The sequence below is a fragment of the Rattus norvegicus genome, chromosome 12 (genome assembly GCF_021556685.1).
Source record: "Rattus norvegicus strain SHRSP/BbbUtx chromosome 12, alternate assembly SHRSP_T2T, whole genome shotgun sequence".
In the NCBI taxonomy this organism is placed as follows: Eukaryota; Metazoa; Chordata; class Mammalia; order Rodentia; family Muridae; genus Rattus; species Rattus norvegicus.
The window spans coordinates 36,440,443-36,460,971 of NC_141545.1; the positions used below are offsets into that span (position 1 = coordinate 36,440,443).

The 20,529-nt window shown below is 49.7% G+C and overlaps 1 protein-coding gene across 2 annotated transcripts in view; it reads right to left on the bottom strand.

Moving 5' to 3' along the window:
* The window catches only part of Tmem132c (transmembrane protein 132C), a 328,815-nt gene extending 325,057 nt beyond the window's left edge, over positions 1 to 3,758 (bottom strand). Inside the window, 1 exon segment of one of the 2 annotated variants that reach the window (NM_001431836.1) lies at positions 3,529 to 3,733. In NM_001431836.1, coding sequence (NP_001418765.1) covers positions 3,529 to 3,634 — 106 coding nt within the window. In that variant the 5' untranslated portion in view covers positions 3,635 to 3,733. 2 annotated transcript variants of the gene reach the window in all.
* Positions 3,759 to 20,529: the final 16,771 nt, after the last annotated feature.

Genomic DNA, 20,529 nt, shown 5'->3' on the forward strand with positions numbered 1-20,529 from the left:
AGGAAAAGTCCAGAGACCAAGAATCATGTGTCAGAGACTGTGGATAGAAGAAGGAGACAGTACAGGGTTTCTGAAGGCGATCCCTTCATTTGTATATGTTTGTCAAAATGTATATCTACTTTAAATGGGCATATTTAAATGCATGGGTTTTTTTGGTTCCTTAATGACTTTAAAACAAAGGGGATATAACCAGGGGATAGTCCAGTGGTTAAGAGCATGGGCTGCTCTTCCAGAAGACCTGAGTTCATTCCCAACATCCTCATGGTGGCTCAAAACCATCTGGAACTGCAGTTCCAGGGGATCTAACACCTTCTTCTGGCCTCTAAGAGAACTGTACATACGGCACACAGACTTACATTCAGACAAACACTAATCGTCAGCAATAAAAACAAAACATAAAGCTATGCATAGCTTGTAGCAAATAGATCGTTTCTTGTAATGTACCCAGAGAATCTGTATGCAGTTGTGCAGTACAGCTTGGGAGTCTGACACAGCTACTAGGGAAACAATGGATTTTTTTTTAACGTGACTTCTCCCATGTTTAAGACTATAAATGTATCCTTTACTTAATTATAATACAATTACACGAATTCTCCCATTAAAACCAAAACTGAACAAAAACACTGAAAAATCTGCCCGGTCTTTGCCAGCATCATGTGGACGGTTCGTGTCTTAGGAGAGTCAAGTTAGACTGGTGAACAGGGGGCAAGTCAAAGCTTGATGGTACATCAGTGGGGTTTCCACAGACCCCTGAAAAGCTGACACAGATGAGGATGTTGTGTGACAGATGAGGGGGGTGGGTGTGCATGTTAGACGGAGCTGCTGGTCCCCAAAACAGCATGGCTGTTGGCAGGGGATAAGAACCCTTCACCCTTCTCACCCCGAGGTCCCTGCTAAGTCCCAGCGTGTTAAGAGATCAAAGAAATGTTTATCATTTATTTCCTTCCTTCCTTCCTTCCTTCCTTCCTTCCTTCCTACCTTCCTTCCTTCCCTCCCTCCCTCCCCTCCCCGACCCCTCCCCTCCCCTCTCCTTCCCTCCCTCCCTCCCTCCCTCCCTCCCTTCCTTCCGGGACCAACAGTGATCTTGAAACTATTTCTGTTCTCTAAAGCCTCCTCTAATGGAAGGCTCCCGTGCTTCGTGTCCCTGTCCCTCATGCACCATCACTGATTCGACTGATGGCAGCATCATGTGTACGGCTTGCAGCCCACACCTCCACAGAGGCCTCTGTCCACCTGGCAGTGTGCACCTATGAATAACAATGAAGCTTCAAACTGGTTCCAGTGAGCTGGAATCCACAGCCCAAACCAATCTTCTCTGGGGCCCCACACCCAATCAGAAGACATCACAACCCTCCTGAAGGTCTCAGACCACAACCCTTTCCACCTGCCTTTGAGGGTTGACAGGTGAATCGGTGTTCCAGCTCAAAGGAGGGTTAGGGAGCGATACCTTCCTTTCAATGCTCTGTCCTATTTATGGAAACTCCACAGAACAACTATGTTTTCTGCAACCCCTGACGTGTTGCAACGCTTCAGAATTAACCGTCAAAAAACACACGCTTGGTTGGTTGGTGATGACTGGACAGATTTCCAAGGTTCCAGAAACCCACATAAGACCCTTGTATAGACAAAGTCCCTTGTGGCATAGCTGTTGTTTTTTCTTTTAAAGACAGTGGAAATTCAAACAAGGGCGAGGAGTGTTTGTTTCTGTAAATCACGCTGTGGAGGAGCGGGGAGATGGCTCAGGGGCACGCATGCACGTGTATGCAGGAGGACCTGAATCCCGACTCAGGAAAACAGAAAAGCAGGCAGGTTGAGTAGGCTGGCTTCCCAGCGCTGAGAAGGCGGTAATGGACAGGTCAGGGGCTCGCTGGCTGGAAGGAAGGCTAAGCCTAATGAGGGAGCTCCCCGCCAGATGAGGGGCCCTGTCTCAGAAAAACCTCCGTGGAGACGGACTGCGGAAGACACTGAGGGTTGATCGCCTGTCTCTCTCCACACAGGTGCGAACACACACCCGCTTGCACACGCACGCGACATCTTACAGAGTAAACACCAGGCTGGGTTAGGAAAACACTGGAAAGAACTGTAGCTTTCATCAGCCATACAAGTGAAAACACATTTGGCAGACGAGGCTTCCAGAACCAACCTTAGAAGCTCCACATGGCGAAGCCTAGCAAATCCAGGTGTCTTGGGCGGCGGGGGTGGGGGGACGCTTTGCATCACATGGGCTTTCCCAGCCCCGCAATCTCCACCATGTCAGCCCCACCCCAGCGCCTTCAATCGCCAGCCCAAGGTCTAAACCGGCCACTGCAATAACAGCCGCTTCTTACCCAGAAGCGAAATCTGGGTCTTTTTCTTTCTAACTGCCCATTAAGCCATTTGGTGATCAGAATCCGCGGGGAGGTGTGTGCCGAGAGCTGTTTCTGGGCTAATAGCAGAATACAGGTAAAGGCTCCTGAATTTCTGCTCTTTGGGGGTAAAAACCCACTCCCAATCACCTCCACCCCTCACTTTACCCCGGGCTCTGGGGGAAACAGGACCCACTGGAAGGAAGCACAGCGTGCATGGCAGGTTTGTCTTAGGAAATACTTCTCAAGTAAGGGGCATCCCCTGGTTTCATATCGTGGAGTAAGGACTTCTGTAAAGCAAATTCTACTTTTTAACACCAATTGCCAACTTGTCTCGCTAGATACATTTCCATCCCAGCCATAGAGCTCCGGGTAGGAGAGAGGTCTTGATATCTGCGCGGGGTGGATTAGAGAGAATTCTCAGTTCAGTTGTGTGTCAAGGGCTGAGCTCGAACCCATCTCCCTGCGGGAGGGCTCAGGACTCCGTGCAACATCCGGCCTTAAGCCACCGCACGCGAAAACCTCTCCAGGGCGTCCCCGCGACCGCACCCGGTAGCTCGCGGACTCTAAGTGCCTGAAGCCAGCGGCTTAGATCTTCCAGCCCTGCCCGCCACCGACCGGGCTCACACAAGAGTAATAATAGGACTTAGCGACCATAAGCGGCAACGAGCGCTCTGGCCAGACTGCGTCAGCCGGTTTGCACAAGCCTCCAGAAACCTGCAGAGTCCTGGTTCCCACGGCCCCCCGGAGCAAAGGACCGAAGTGGGAGCCTAACGGCGGAGTCGCTGGAAACCAGAGCGGTCCGATGCTTTCAACGCCACCGCTCGGTCTAATATGGGGTGGAAAGTCCCGGGTTTCTCCAAAGCTGGGGAAGGGGCCGCGGGAAACCCGGGTCCTACCCGAGTACGGTAGCTGCACAGAGTCCGGGGTGTATAGCCCAGACCCAGAGTCCAGCAACCACGCCCCCCGCTCTCCCAGAGGGAGGCAGTAGGGCTTCGGGGTGGGCTGCCGCGGCGGAGCCCTAACCGTGGCTCAAATGCTCCAAGCTGAGACCAGTGTGGGCTGTCTCCGTAGCTGGAGGCTCAAGGTGGGACCCGGATCTCGCGCCACCCTCTCCACCCTCGCCCCAGCTTTCCCGCAGCCCACTGGGGGACCCGGCAGTCCCGGTCAGAGCCCGCCTTACCTTGGCCCAGCAGCGTGGCCAGCACCAGGCTTAGCGCCCCGTACCGCGCGGCCCGCCTCGGGGCCGCGCCCTCGGAGCGCATTGTGGCCGCTGTCACGCCATCCATCGCCAGCCCGGGGCCCGCGCCGGTTGCCCCATACCCGGGGCCGCCCCAGGCAGCGCTCCGGCTCCCGCGGCTGCTCCTGAACCGGTCCGGACAACTTTTCTCGGGCTGCAACCGCGGTCCTACTGATCCCGCCCCCCAGGCCCGCCCACTTCGGGACCGCCCACTACACCCTCTGGATCCGCCCACCTCCGGCCCCCGCCCGCGGCCGGATGGATGGATGGATGGAAGATGCTAGAGGGCCAGAGAGGCTCCGGGAGCGCAGGCCTCGGGTTGGAGACCCGGAGGGAGGGCGAAGAGACTCGGGGACCTCGAATCCTCTCCTCCCTCTTCTGATCGGCCGCCTCGCAGTCTCCTGCCTCCGCGCCACTACGTTCTGCAGGACTGCTCTACCCAGATGCTCACCTCGCAGAATAGAGCTGGATCCTTGCCCCCCCCCCCATCCCCTAAGCCCCCACGGTCATTGCGAAGTCTCAGGGTCCTTGGTTCGCCATCGGCAACATCAGGTCCTCCTGAGGACTGGGGACATCTGGAATTCAAAGTCACGTGCAGCTGTGAAGGAACTATCCTAAGCGAACGATTGGATTTAGTGGGATGTGTACGGATGTGTGCGCCGCGTGCACTGTGAGTGGGAAAGCGCCGGCTAACCCCACTGTTTTTTTTTTTTTTTCTTTTTTTTTGGAGCTGGGGACCGAACCCAGGGCCTTGCGCTTGCTAGGCAAGCACTCTACCACTGAGCTAAATCACCAACCCAACCCCACTGTTTTTAGAAACCGGCCTGGGGCACCTGTCGAAGGCTAGACTCGTTTTTGTGTCTCTCACGCAATATACTTGATAAAAACAAACAAACAAACAAACAACTGTCCATAGTTAAAACAAAACAGCGCCTCCCTAGACACACAACACCATGCCCCAGATGTGTTCCGGTGAGAGGGTTTCTCTGCACACCCTCGAGCCTCTCTTCTCTCAACTTCCCAGCGCTCCCTTCTGGTGTCACAAGGTTCTAGCAATGTCCCTTCAGGTTTACTGACACTAGGGTTTCATCTGCTGTCCAGGAGCCTGGGCAGTGTGCTGCAGATAGACCCTCCCTCTTGGATCTGCAAGTGAAAGGTTCTGAGGCTGCATGCCCAAGCCTCTGTCTGTCTCTAGGTCTCCAAACCTGGGGAACCCCACCCTGTTCTGAGCCTCACACTACGCATGCTCGAATGCTCGCATGCTCGGGGAGTCTCTCTCCCGTCTAGGGCGACTGGATCGTGTTGACCAATCCTTTGGGAAAGCTTTCAAAACAGCGACTGACATAGAAGAAATAACGGGGAAGAACCAAACTGTCTAACCCCCCCCCCCATGTCATGAGAAGACATTAGACGCTCAAGGACCCCAGGCTTTGGAGACTAGCTTGTACCGGAAAGGCAATTGGGCTCTCACAGGCCAGGGAGGCAGTGACTTTATACTTAGGTGATAAAAGCAATAGCCCAACTGTCCAGCTCACTGAGCCACGGTAGACACAGCCTTAGGAAGCAAGAACGAAGTCACGTGGGCCCCCAGAGGGAAGGCAGACTTGATCTTTTGTGTTTTGTTTTTGTTTTGTAATCTGGAAGTCTCTAGAGAATGATTTTTTTTTTTTAAACTCAAATATTTAGCCTCTTACCAGCAAGGGAGATATGCAACAGCTCATTATTTCAGACTGAGGGATGGGGTCTGTTTCATCTGCCATCTCCAATTCAATAATAGGAACAAGAGTTTAAAGCCCCAAGTGGGCCCTCACCACCATGTTTCCACCCGGAATCACCATATGGGCACCTACTGTCATGTCCTCCAATCCCTTGAACCTCAGATACATTTCCCTTCCTGATCCTCCAGAGCAAACAGAAGGAGACCTAAGCAAAGAGAGTTTTCCTTCTGCAAGCTCCACTTTAAGACCTCCTTTAATCTGCCACGTGACCTAAATCCAACAAACACATGGGAGTAGAGGATCGTCGGTCCCTTTATCTTGGCTAGGGAAACCTGCAGGCTCCCCCCGGCTAACAAAGTTTCCTGTATTTATTTATTTTTTTTAAGCCCTGTATTATTGAACCTCAAAATCATTAATTCTTTAACTGAAATTGCTTCCAGATGCTTGCCCGAGTCTCATAAGCGACACCAGAGACCACTAATCTCCTCAAAGGGCATTGCGAAACTCCCCATAGGCTGCGGGCACATGGAGACAATTAATATGATTTATAGGGGGGCAGAGTTATTGGCAGGAGCCCTCCACATGTGCCCAGGGCTTCTAAGTGGAAGGGGCCACTTTTTAGGTTTGTTTTGTTCATGCTGAAATCTTAAATGGACTTGTTGGAGTATGGAACTTGTTGGTACAGCGTTGAGTGTCTTGTGCTGTCTGCTTCCAGGCAGGGTGTGTGTCTGTGTGTTGCTGTGTTATACATTAAATGAGCCAGTGTTCCTGAGGGTAAGACAAGAATGGCTATAGATTGACCTCGTAAAAGCAGCGGTGGTCAGCTCGCAAAACAAACAGGGTCTTAACTCTGGCTCAGTACGATGGCGTGCCCAGTGTCCACAGACACATCGCAAAGACCCTCGGAACAGCACATGTCATTCAACCATTCAGCAAATAGTTCCCAGTCACCAGCCCGTTTCTAGAGGGTTCTGAGAGTGGAATAGTCCAAGGTTCCCTGATGGTTATCCTTGATTGACAGCTGTCCGGAATTTAGACTCACATGGAAACAAGCCTCTGGGCCTGTCTATGAGAGGGTTTCTAAATTGCTTTACCTGTGGAGGGAAGACCCACCTTGAATGTGGGCAGTGCCACCCTATAGGGCTGGGGTCTCAGACTGAATAAAAAGGGGAAAGTGGTCTGAGCACCAGCATCCATCTCTCTCTGCTTCCTGACTGGATACAATGTGACCAGCTGCCTCACCCTCCTGCCGCCATGCCTTCTCCCCCCTCCCCTACAATTGACTGAATTCCTTCAAAATGTGAGACAGGATAACCCTTTTCCTCTCTTAACTTCTTCTGGTCATGTAGTTTGTCACAGCAATGACAGGTCCTAAATTCGGGTCTTTCCTCCGGTGGTAGAGAGGAGCTCCAGGAAGGATGACTAAGGCAGTCTGTTAGGAGTTGTTGACTTTCGGTACAGTCTTAAGGGAAAGTGCAATTGTGGGGGAGGGAACAGATTTCAAGATGATGAATGGAGGTGAGCAGAGGACTTTTAGGAAAATCCACAACGAGAAGGCTGGGCCTGGGTAGAGCATGGCCCCTGGGGCAGCAGAGGACACCAGGGGTGTGGTGAGACCCACCGGATGTATCTGGGGAGGACTGGACCAGGGTGGGATGCAGAATGGAGGAGCGAAGCGATCAGTAGACCTGTGTGATTGTGAGAGCCTCCTGAGCATCTGTGTTTCTCTGTATGGAGTTGGGGGAATTCTAGCAGTGTAGGCTCCTGGTTAGGAAACAGGCTCCTTAGAGCCTGTTACAACTTTCCATCCAGAGAGTTGCCTCAGCTAGTAAAGGCTAGCCTGAGGACCTGAGTTCAATCCTTAGATCAACACAGAAGAAGAAGCGATCCGACTCCCAAAGGCCAGGTGTCCTCTGACCTGCACACAGACATCACATAGATGCACTTCATCCCTCACAATAAATAAATGTCAAGTCAAAACACTCAACACTACATTTGACGTCCCCCTGCTGTGAGTTACAACGTCACTTAGTGTGGTCTGACAACTTGTCTCCATGTAGCAAACTCTAGGCTGAGGAGGGAGAGGGTGCTGAGCCAGGAACATAAAACTAGGACCTTCTCCCTCCCTCCCTCCCTCCCTCCCTCCCTCCCTCCCTCCCTCCCTTCTTCCGTACCTCCCTCCCTTCTTCCGTACCTCCCTCTGTCTGTCTCCCTCCCTCCCTCCCTCCCTCCCTCCCTCCCTCCCTCCCTCCCTCTGTCCATCTCCTTCCGTCCCTCCCTCTGTCTGTCTCCCTCCCTCCCTCCCTCCCTCCCTCCCTCCCTCTGTCCATCTCCTTCCGTCCCTCCCTCTGTCTCCCTCCCTCCCTCCCTCCCTCCCTCCCTCCCTCTGTCCATCTCCTTCCCTCCCTCCCTCCCTCCGAGTGAGACAAGGAGCCTTATTTACCTTGGACCACACAGTAAGGACACAACTATTCAGGTAATGCCCTCTGGGTATTTAACTGTGCACCTTGGCTCATTTCCCTGTTTCCTGGATGGTTTTTCTATCCCACGTTACTCCAACCTGCCCAGCTTCATAGCCCCAGCCCTACAAGAAGCGCATATGCAGAGAAGACCACTTATCTCTTAATCAGCCCGGACCTACAGATTAAGTCTCTGTTTTGCCGATGAGGAATCTGAGAAGGAAATGTTTGGTCTGTAACTCATTTACTGAGCAACGGTGATGGTGAGGATGATTCTGTAAGCACCTGGGGTGAACCAGACGACTTTTGTTAGAGGACATATTGGGGGGGTCTTTGTGCAGTTTTTTTCGCTGCTTAGAGAGTTCTTTTTCCAACATTAAAGAATGATGATCCCTTGACAGTGTTGCTGACGGACTCCCCGACCCTCATGCTAACTCAGTCTCTAGATAGCTGACTTTCCCTCGGTGGGAATGTGGGCCTGGCTTCTCCAGCGAGGTGTGAGGGACACATGACTCCCACCTGCGAGCGCACCAGGCTCCTCTGTCCCACAGGATGCCTGTTGGATGCACCTTATGCCATAAAACCTACAGAGTGGATTCTCTGCTCGCCCCTCTCTGTCGCTGTTCAAGAGCGAGCGACCCATATTCATTTACTACAGGAAATGGGTCAGCATACTTGAGATTACTTTACAAAATGAACTAGAATGCATTTCTTCAAGTACATTTTCTACGTCAGCACCACCACCACCATCATCCTTACCAGCGTCACCATCTTTTATACGGAAGGATTTTGACACGGTGGTTAACTTATTCTCACCACCAACCCATGGTGTTACTGTGATTACTAAGCCCATTTACAGACTATTCAGATTACGGATGGAGAACTGACCCTTTCTCAGCCATTGCTGTTCCCATTCCCGGGGGGGGGGGTGCTTATTAAGGTGTGGGTTCTGACTCAGTGGATCTACAGGTCTGCTGGCCACTTCCCTGCATTTCCGGGTGGGGTGGTTGAGTGACAGGTCCCTCTTTGGGTAATAATTTCTCTATCCAGCTCCTTATCTACTTAGTTCCCTTCTTATTATGGAAACCCCAATTTTCTGGAAGTTTCATCGAAGTTAACTCTTTTTTTTTTTTTTGGTTCTTTTTTTCGGAGCTGGGGACCGAACCCAGGGCCTTGCGCTTCCTAGGTAAGCGCTCTACCACTGAGCTAAATCCCCAGCCCCCGAAGTTAACTCTTTACTGCTTTTTAATAAGAAATCACACTGAGCAAACTGATCATGTGATGTGGTCTCGGAAATATGAGTCTGGACTGGTTTTGATGAAGTCAGCTCAGAGTATTTACTCAGTGCATTGTGGGCCCAATGTTTGGACAGGACTGGTCAAGGCACTAACTATTCCAGCACCCGAGGAATCCCAAAGAACACAGTTCCCAGCTAACCACTGAGGAACATGAAACACAGGACGGCGACAGATGTCTGGGGTTGGAAGCCAGCAGGATTCGAGGCTTACCTGTTACAGCACCATAATGTAAACGATTCCTGCCCAGACACCCGCCATTGATGAGTGTGGAGTGACGTTCACCCAGCTGTAGCCCTGGTCCGAGGGGGTCATGGGATTCTGCAGGCAGGAATGACTGTCTGTGACTGGTCATCTTTTATTTCGTAAGTAACCATTGAGTGATTATGATGATCAAGACCTTTGCCTACAGGAAGCCCACTGGGACAACAAGGCACATACAAAGTGATCTGGATCAAACCAGTTAGAAATTCCAGCATGGAGACAGTAGGTTTCCAGTTCCTGAGTGGAAGAGTTAATGATCTTCGGAGGTAGGGAGAGTGACTCAGTCCCCATATACATAGGGCAGCCCTAAGTGAAGTACATGGGTCATAAAAATATAAAAACAAGAACATGGGATTGGAAAGAAGATACGTCAAGAGGAGGGTGCAAATTGGAGAAAGGGAGGAAGCGAGGGATGGAGGGAGAGAGGTGGTTATGACTTGGGACAGTGCATCCCACAACCCTGACAAAGGCCACACTAACTCTCTAGGCTTCAGTGCTGGGACCCCTCTGTTTTCTTTCTTTCTTTCTTTCTTTCTTTTTTTTTTTTTTTTTTTTTGGAGCTGGGGACCGAACCCAGGGCCTTGCGTTTGCTAGGCAAGCGCTCTACCACTGAGCTAAATCCCCAACCCCAATTTCTCTGTTTTCTGATGGCTTTGCTTCTGCTTTCTCAACAGACGGAACACTCGCAACTCAGAAAGATCTACGTTTTTAATATTTATTGGGGGAAAAAAATCAGTTCAAACATAGCCACCGATAGGACATTACACAGCACAATTATAATCTGTCCGTTCCCCTCCCAGCAGACGTTGGAAGCAACTGGGTGGGTTATGACACCGCTCGTCAAACGTAGATTTATAAGGGGCACGCGTAACCCGTGGCGTAGGGCAAGCTACTTTCAACCACATCTCTTCGACTCACAGAACCTGTAGGCTTTAGTTAGAGCTACGATATCGCTCTTAATGTCCCGTAAGACTCTGGTAGCCTGTTTAAAAGATTGAGCTTCGAAGGAACCCCACTAAAGTCGTGCTGTTTTGACAGCTGGAACAAGGCAATGCAATTGCCCTTAATTCGTGTGAGGAATAGTTCAGATCCAAACCCAGCCAGCCCGCAGACAGTTACAGGGTCAACAGCGACCCCTAGTGGCATGGACTGACATTAGCTGCTGGCAAGGGGGTAGAATGGGGTGGATCGCAGAAAAGGTTCAGATTTCTGGATCTGCGCGGAGTGACACTTCAGAGAGGGCTCTCCCAGTTCAGCAGTACTTCACACTTTGTCCCTAAGAGGCAGTTCTGAGCACTACTGGCCCTTTATGTCGGACTCTGTAACAGGGCCTTGGGGAGGCCCATCCTTAAAATGCTTTAGGATACAGTGGTTACTATGGTAATCCCAGTGGCTTTCCCTGCGGGTATAGAGATCAAGGTTCAGGATAGTTGGGAGCAAGGCGCGAGAGAGGAAAGAGTGCGATTTCATTCCTAGCCTGCTGGCTCATAATACAAACAGGGACCAGGAATGGCTTCTGTGGTTACTCTATTTACTGATGGGCTCCGATGCCATGGTATTAGGCCAGGTTCTGTCTCAAGCAAGCACAAAATGCACATAGGTTGAGACCCTGAAGGCTGAGGGAGAGATGGAGGAAGAAAAGAACCAGAAGGGGGCGTCGGAGGATAAGCAAAGCCCACCGGAAGTGCTTGCAAGAGACCCAGGAGGAGCCCTGCTTGGGACCCGACTGAACCGCAGCCTCAGGGGGAGAACAAAGGACAAAGAGAGGTGACCAGGGAACGTGAAGTTTCTGGTGAGCACAAGCCAGCACCTTCCTGGACCTAACCAGGAAACACCAATGAATACTGCACGAAATATAAAGCACACAGTCCCGTGTAGAACGTGGACGAAGGAAGAGGCACTGAGGGAGTTGGCCTCTTATCATCAGTACCTTTCTCCTAGTAACCAGCTGCTGCCGGTCCCAGAAAGGCAGAATAGCAGAAGCCAACACTTTAAGGCTTAAAGAACCAGGGACAGAGTTTGCAATTAAAGTCCCTAAAACATAAGGAAGAATTTGAACAAAGCAACAGCAGGAAGACAAGTGGATTCCTGGATGAAGTCCTTGAATGACTCATGGAGAAGATCCCAGGACACGTAGCTAAGGACATGAGCGCTGGGTTGATGATATCCAAAATCCACAAGATCTTTATATAACTCAAATGAATTGTACTAAAACAAAATCGAAAAAAAAAAAAAAAAAGAGAGACAATTCTGATGCATGTAAAAATATTGACTCTCTGGAATGACTACTTTAATATCAGATAAAATAGACTAAACAAAGGAAATAAAACCAGGCACGAAGACCTGTCAAGGGGCTGGAGAGATGGCTCAGTAGTTAAGAGCACTTGTTGCTCTTACAGAGGACCCAGGTTCGATTCCCAGCACTTACATAGTAGCTCACACATATCTGCAGCTCCAGTTCCAGAGGATCCGACCTTCTCTTCTGACCTTTACATGTACATATCTGGTGCACAGACACTTGGTCACATAAAATAAAACATTTAAGACTCACTGTATAATGTTAAAAGCATCAATTGGAGAGGATTATATAATATCATAAATAAATATGAACTCGGTAACAAAGGTTCAAACCACATCAAACAAAAATGGAACAAAATTAAGATGGGAACATTGTAAGATTTCCTGCTGGAGAATTCAAACCCTCACCACCAGGAATGGGAAGAATAGTTCTCTCCCATATGTCTATCTTCCATTGTCTGTCTGTCTGTCTGTCTGTCTATCTATCCTCTCTGTCTCTCCCTTTAAATCTATCTATCTATCTATCTATCTATCATCTATCATCTTTAAATCATCTATTTCCCATCATCTACACTTCATATATCATCTAGTTATCCATCAATAACCTATCACCTATATCTTAATCAACTGTCTACCTACTGTGTGAGCAGACACAATGACCTGCATGATATTATCAAGTACTTTCATCCAATTGAGAATCAGGAAATGCTATCCTAACTGGAAGAGCCAAGAAACACAAGTTGTAACACATGGGAACCTCTTGCTACAGACCGTGCAGGGAGTACACAAACAATGATTTTAAAAGCCCCCTCCCAGGGGTTGGGGATTTAGCTCAATGGTAGAGCGCTTGCCTAGCAAGCGCAAGGCCCTGGGTTCGGTCCCCAGCTCCGAAAAAAAAGAAAAAAGAAAAAAAAGCCCCCTCCCCATGGTTTAGGATGTGCTACCTCCCAAAAGAAACTTATATATGATATCTTGCAAGAGCCAAGACATTTGGAAGTAAGTCAACTTTTAACTAACCTGTGAGTCAACAGTCAAAGGGGAACTCAGACTTGATTTTAAAGGGCATGGCGATGGATCTATACAACGACATCTGTAGAACGTGTCGGGGGTAAAACCCATCAAGAAAGGAACTTGCAATTTTTAATATTTATAACAGGAAGGGAAGACCTAAGTCGGTGGAATAGAGCTCACTTTGAGAAGACAATGGGACATTTAAGAGAGGGAGAAAGAAGGGGAGAAAGCAGAAGAGGGGAAAAATCATTAACAAACAAACAAACAAACAAAACCCCAATTCCCTCAAACAGAAAGTCAACAAAGCATAGAAAACAAAACAAAACATCCAAACTCATAAAACTGAGTTTGATGTTTTGTTTTGACCACTGAGAACAGGGTGAGGTACTCCTGGCTGTGATTCCTTTGAGTTTAGTTTCCTATGGTTCAGTCAAAATGTTTCTTTTCTTAAAAAAAAAAATAAATGCTTTTGTTATTTCTTGTAGGTGAGTGTGTGTCACACGGGGAACCCACGAGGTCAGAGGACAACTTGCAAGACTGTGTCCTCTTTCCCTACTATGTGGACCCTGGGGATTGAACTCGCGACTTTGGACTTGGAGGGAATTACATTGCCCATTTGCCATTACCCTGACCTCCTGGGGTTCTGGTTATTGGTAGATCAAGGATTAGAGTGTCAGGATTCCCAGAGACTACTTGTTATGGCAGGAATCTAGACAGAGCTGTGGGGGAGAAGAAAAGAGAGTTAGCTCATTTACACACTTTAAGAAAACAGTAGACGGGGTTGGGGATTTAGCTCAGTGGTAGAGTGCTTGCCTAGCAAGCGCAAGGCCCTGGGTTTGGTCCCCAGCTCCAAAAAAAAAGAACCAAAAAAAAAAAAAAAGAAAGAAAGAAAACAGTAGACTTTACCCACCTGCAGGCACATTGTCCTGTCCCATTGTACAGATGATAAAACTGAGGTTCAGAGACCGGCAGCCTTTTGCCTCAGCGCACACAGCTGAGTTGGCACAGCAGGCCTTGGTCTGTTATGAAGCTATATGGATGCTGGGGATGGTGTGTTGTGCGTGTGTGTGTGTGTGTGTGTGTGTGTGTGTGTGTGAGCGCGCGCCTATCTGCCTGTCTACCTGTCTTGTCTGCCTGTTCATTCTTCCTTGAGGTATGCTTGGGAGAAAGTATGATATAGCGGACAGGTCTCAAATTCTACCCTATCTGCACTACTTTCCCACATCTAGACACCATTGTGAAAGAGAGATGACCCAGCAGAGCCCTGGATGTCTGTCCAAGTGGCCCCTGATTGCCAACACAACAGGGTCAGCCTGTGCCACAAACCAGTCATCAGAACGGCAGGCACCGGCCAGCTTGCTCAGCTCTGTGGGGCTCGAGGTTCAGTTTCCAATTTCTTGTCTGCTCTGGGTCCCATCAGGTCACCCATCTGCCAGACACACCACCGCTGCTCAGTTAGTAGCCCTGCAATAACCCAGCGAATAGGGAGGGCATCCTTGACGTTGTTCTTCGCTATGGACCCTATGGTCTTGCGTCTTGTGTCTCCCCCTGATTAAAGGTGGGCTTTGTGTGTGTGGCTACGTAATCAGGGGTGCGAGCCTGGCGCCTGTGCCTATCAGCTAAGTCTATTCTGCGACCATCACTACTAACACTTAATGGATAACATTCTGAGTGAGGAAACAGGTTCCATCCAGGGGGTGGGGGGATGGGATGGGGGTGATGAGGTGGGGGTGGGGGGATGGGATGGGGGTGATGAGGTGGGGGTGGGGGGATGGGATGGGGGTGATGAGGTGGGGGTGGGGGGTTCCTTTAAGTGGGTTACATTATGCACACAGCTTCCTTTCCCTATGAGTTACAGAGAAGGCTAAACCCTGCCGAGCTGTGATTCTGCCCTTTCCAACAGCACAAAGAAGAGGCAAAGCAACCATGGAAGGTACCCCCGCGCTGGGCTCTGTCTCAATACAGAAGCTCTCCAGTCCATTACGCAAACCAAACAGGAGTGGGAAAGTCCTTGCTCCCCTGAAAAGGGAAGTTCCCATTGGGTCAATATGCTGAGGTACTTCATGAAATAGAAATCTGATCAAGGACCGTTTTGCTCAGACGGCGCAAGAGCGCACGGAAATCGCATTACCTGTCTGACCTCGTTAAGCGTCCTGCTGGCAAACGCAGAGAGCAAGATGCTGCAATTTGCTGAGTGAGTTGGCCTTTTGAATTCAGATGCGCAGAGCGAAGGGGGGGACGAGCTAAGTCTCGTATGGGTGGGTGGAGCCAGCGGCTGAGGCCAGACTCCTAGAGAATGGGGTCTTACCTCCCTCTCCAGGGGAAAGAGAGCAAACGCTCAGGAGAATGGGCTTCACTACCTCTGCTTAAGAACGCGTACCGCCCTGTTGGGGTTATCAGTCACACCGGGGCTTCTGTGACCTAACAGTAATATCCCGGCATAGGAAAGGTTTATTGTGGTTTCAGATGGGTGAGCCTGTGGTGAATTGGCTTCATTCCCTGGGGACAGGGGACACAGAGCCTGGTGGTGCTAGAAGTATGTGACCGAGGACGCTGTTCGTTGACAGATTAAGGCAAAGTAAGTCCACAGCGCCAAAAAAGTGACTCCCAGAATCTCATCCTAATTCTAGGTATCGTCGTTAGAGATACGGGCCCATGATTGTATTTTGTTCTTTGATAGATAGAAGCTTCCAGCTATCATTAAGCTTGCTAAGCAGTTGGTTCCACACTTACTTAAACATGGTCTATCCGAAATGCACAGGAGCCCTCGGAGAGCAGAGCACTTCCCTGTGACCGAAGGCAGAAGAGAAGTGTGGATTTAAATCTATTTGTTTTTAATGTCGCATGTCGGTTGTTTGAAAATCAAATTGAATAGAGACTATTCCTGGCTTCTTCTCTCTGAGCCTCTAGAGCCCACCCCCCTGTCCACAAACAATCAGTGTCTCTAGGGACAAATGGGGAGATCCCACCAGACAGCTCCTCCTCCTCTTCCTCCTCCTCCTCCTCCTCTTCCTCCTCCTCCTCTTCCTCCTCCTCCTCTTCCTCCTCCTCCTCTTCCTCCTCTTCCTTCTCCTCCTCCTCCTCTTTCTCCTCCTCCTCCTCCACCTCTTCCTCCTCCTCTTCCTCCTCTTCCTCCTCTTCCTCCTCTTCCTCCTCTTCCTCCTCTTCCTTCTCCTCCTCTTCCTCCTCCTCCTCCCCCTCTTCCTCCTCCTCTTCCTCCTCTTCCTCCTCTTCCTCCTCTTCCTCCTCTTCCTTCTCCTCCTCTTCCTCCTCCTCCTCCCCCTCTTCCTCCCCTCTTCCTCCTCTTCCTCCTCTTCCTTCTCCTCCTCTTCCTCCTCCTCCTCCCCCTCTTCCTCCCCTCTTCCTCCTCTTCCTCCTCCTCCTCTTCTTCCTCCTCCTCTTCCTTCTCCTCCTCTTCCTCCTCTTCCTCCTCTTCCTTCTCCTCCTCTTCCTCCTCTTCCTCCTCTTCCTCCTCTTCCTCCTCTTCCTCCTCCTCCTCCTCCTCCTCCTCCTCCTCCTCATCCTCTTCATGGGTCAAGCTCCCCTGCCTGCCTGTGGCCTTGAATGGCAGTGAAGCCAAACTGTCACTCACTGAATGCACCTCGGTGGGAACCAAAGGGAAGGACAGCCTCAGATGAGCACAAATCTGAGGCCCAAAGTATATGTTGGCCCTGAGACATTGTTTTTTAATTGAGATGTAACTTGCAGACTCTTTAATAAAAAGTGCACATGAGTTCATTGTCAGTATTGTGTGTAACCAATCACCAGGATCCTGGCTCAGAACACTCTTACACTCCTCAGTGGGTGTCCCCCAGTCAGGTGTTCCTTTCTTCTGAGGTCTCCGGAACCTGGCAGTGGTTGATCACTACCTTTCAGGCTCTGCCATGGGGCAGGGGTGTGAGGGGTGAGCGCAGGGGTGTGTGAGGAGGAGTGGGAGTGTGTGTGTGGGGACCAAACCAGGCCTGGGGAAATGGCTCAGGGAAGTGTTTGCCTTGTAAGTAGGAAGACCTGAGTCCAAAGGCCAGGATGTGGATGCAAGCCTGGAATCCAGCCTTGGAGAGGCTGAGACTGGTAGATGGATCCCAGGAGCTTGTGGACCGCTCAGCCTGGTCTTCTTGGTGAGTTCCAGGTCTGTGAGAACTCTGACTCATAAAGAATAAAGGTGCATGGTGGCACATGTAACCTGAAGAACAATGCCCAGGGTTTGTGTTTGTGCTCTGTATGAATTGTATGCATGCAGATGCGTGTGAACACACATTCATTCAGTACACACGAAGGATCAGACACTACATTGTTGATGTGACTAACTTCCCTCTCCCCCTTTCCTTCCCCCTCTCCTCCCCCTCCTCCTCCTCTCCCCCTCTCTCCCTCTTCCTCTCCTTCTCTGTCTCAGACAGTTTCTCTGTATAGCTTGACTGTCCTGGAACTTGCTCTGCAAACCAGGCTGGCCTGGACCTCAGAGATCTGCCTGCCCAAATCCTGGGATTAAAGGTGTGCGCCACCATGCCTGGACTTCTTTCTAGACTCTTCTATGTTTTAGCAGTCCCCCGGAGCATTCTTTTTAGTGGTTGAATAATATCACACTCAGAGGCTTGAGTGCATTGTCTGCACCTCTGGGCTGCTGTGAAGGACTTTGATTCCTGAGTGAATGACCCCAGGGAAGGTATCAGTCCATGGCTGTTTCTCAACACCATGGTGGTGATGGTGGCAGAGCAGTCTGAATGATGTCTGTGGTGTGAATATAGACAGAATCTTCCCTGTTTCTTGTTTCATTACCTTGGGGAGCCTCTTCCTCCGTTCCTGTTTCTCTCGGTCTCCAGATCATGGGACCAAGACCCCACCCCTATAAGCACGTCTGTTATACCTGGCTGAGGCCCTGTGCTATCGGAGGTGAGACCTCAAAGATTAAGGTGAATTTTATGGGGATATCCTTTTCTGTCTGCACTCACAGTAACGCCCCTGAAGACCTTTCTGATTCCAGTCAGTTTTCAAACCAGAAATAAAAGCGTAAGGAAGATGTAATATGCTGAGGTGGTGAACAGAAACTCCCAACTGTCTGCAGCAGGAGCGCCTTTGGAATCCTAAGGATGGGAAAAGACCAGGAAAGAAAGAGGAAGAGCTGCGCAGAGCTCCAAGGTAGACAGGGGATGATCCCTCCATCCAGCCACAGACCAGAGCCAATCTGCCCCATTTGCGTTTGCACACAGCCATTCTGTTTGCTCTCATCTCTGTAAGCAGGAGAAGGGCTCACCGGGGATGGCTCAGGGCTGTGTAACTCTTGTGTTTTGTTTATGGAGTGGGAAGAGGATCCTTTCCCTTGGGAACTTAGAAACAGAAAGTTTGGACAGGTCTGAGCTGTTCTCCTTACCTCCCCCTTCACACCGGACACACCCACCGGACACACCGACTTACGGAACCCAGGCCTTCACACCTGTGCCCTCTGGATGAGTTCATTTCCCCACAGCTGAACAGGCTGACTCAATGGTTGGCAGATAATGAACCTCAAGAAGCTCATTATCACTCTCCAGGGGGCTCTCTACCGGCCACCCCTACCCCTTAGCAACCGCCCCACCCCTTAGTAACTGCCCCACCCCTAAGCAACCGCCCCACCCCTTAGCAACCGCCCCCTTAGTAACCGCCCCACCCCCTTAGCAACTGCCCCACCCCTTAGCAACCGCCCCACCCCTTAGCAACCAGCCTTTCTGCCCTTGTGCAGGCATTTCCCACTCTGTGAAATCATCTCCTATGATTTACGGCCTTTCTCTCCCGGAAGTGGAATGGAAGAGACCTCCCAGCAGAGACCTTCTCTGTCTCTGTCATCCCCTGTTAATATGTGGCATGCAGCACGTCTACACCTCACAGAAACCAGTGAGAAGAGCAGAAAGCTGAGCCTGTTATAGCTGGGAAGAGGAACTGACCCACGGAATGTCTACTGGGGTGACATGTCACTGCACTCTTGAACTTACTCCGTCTGTGGTCACCAACGCAAGCCTTCACAGGACACCTCCTCAGAGGATTTATAGGCAGTTGTTAGTTACTGGGAGGAGAGGGGTCTCTAGTGATGCTGAACCTGCAAAGGTCCCCGTGCTCCTGTAAGTCCCTCGTTCATTCTCCTGTAAGCAGCTTTAATGAAACTCATTAGGTCAACAGACACACACACACACCATGCACACACATATTATACATACACACATATATACATCATAGACATATACACACTCACGCACATACTTAAACACACAAACACATCACACACATACACACACATACACAAACACACACATCAAACACACATATATTCACATCATAAGTACACACACTCACATACAAATACATCATAGACACACAAACATACACATATCATACCCTCACATATACATATCATACACATGCATACACATACACATGTCATACACACACACATCAAGAGCATACATATACTCACACACAAATACATCATGCACATACACAAACATACACACGCATACACATATCATAAACACACATACACTCATACATACACACAAACACATCATATATACATATATACACACATATTCACACATCATAACATACACGCTCGCACACAAACACACTATATACATACATACTCAAACATACAGCCATGTACATCATAAACACACATACACTCGCATATACACACATAAACAGACACACACACATTTACACATCATATACACACACATACACATACACACAGACCTAAAAGTGGAAAGGAAATAGTTAGTAAAAAGAAGGGGAGTTTTGGGGACAAGAGGATAGTGTGTGTGTGTGTGTGTGTGTGTGAATTTGATCAAGATATGTTACATGCATGTATGTAAATGCCATAGTGAAATCTATATTAGGTAATCATGTATAAATTCACATATCCCCTTTGCTACTGGGACTCAGGTTAGGATATGGGATCCCAAAATATGACCGTGTGAGACCAGATTACACCTCTTCAAATGTTTCTTTGACCTATTCAGAGGTAATGATTTTGGAAAGACAAAGTGTGACCACTGTGGCTGGAAGCAACTTAAATTCCCAAAGGGACTCTGCCTTGCCTTCACCAGTGAGAAGGGCTGAGAATTCCATCACCTGAAAGTCTCCCTCTTCTTAAGGAGCCAGCTCCTACCCAGCATGCACCTCTGCCCTGAACCTATCGCTTCCCAATTCTTACTCCTTTTTCTGGTCTGGATCTGAACTTCCTCTGAGTTTTGTTTAACTATTTCCTCAAAACAGAAAATTCCATTAGGGTCCAGGAAGTTAACAAAAGGACTCTCAGGAAGCTTCAGAGACTACAAGCCTCCCTTTTCCACAGGGTTAAGCAAACAGTCGCGGACTGCCTGCATGGAGTCCAGGGATGCACTTTCCTGAGCTATCCTCTAGGCTGAGGTGACCTTTTCCACATGTAGCTGTTCTGTTAGTAACCCCAGTAGTGTCAGCATTTAGCCGACACTTTTCTGTGTGTGTCTTACTGTGTCAAGCATTGTCTGTCTGGAGACTGCCTCCTCAGCACACCGCCGAGACACTCCCTGGGCAGATGGGGGATCCATCACACACACACCCCTCCACCAGCTGAGTTGTAAAACTCTTCCAAACACATCCCAGGTGTGTCCCTCAAACATTCCAGGGACCCCAGGTACCCTGTGGTAGTCTGAGCTCCTTTATTCAAAATGGAGGTACGAGGCCCTTTGTGTTTATCCTCTTCAGCGCAGGAAGTCAAATTTAGCACTGGAAACTCTGCCTCTTGGCACCCATAACGATTCTAGTTTCATGGCTTCGAGATTCCCCCCAAGTGGAGTGAAGGCAGGCAGTGAATATTTAAGTAGCTTTGGGACAGAGTTTGCATTTGAGGAGGTTCTGTTTAGAAACCGTAGAACCAGGATGACTGGG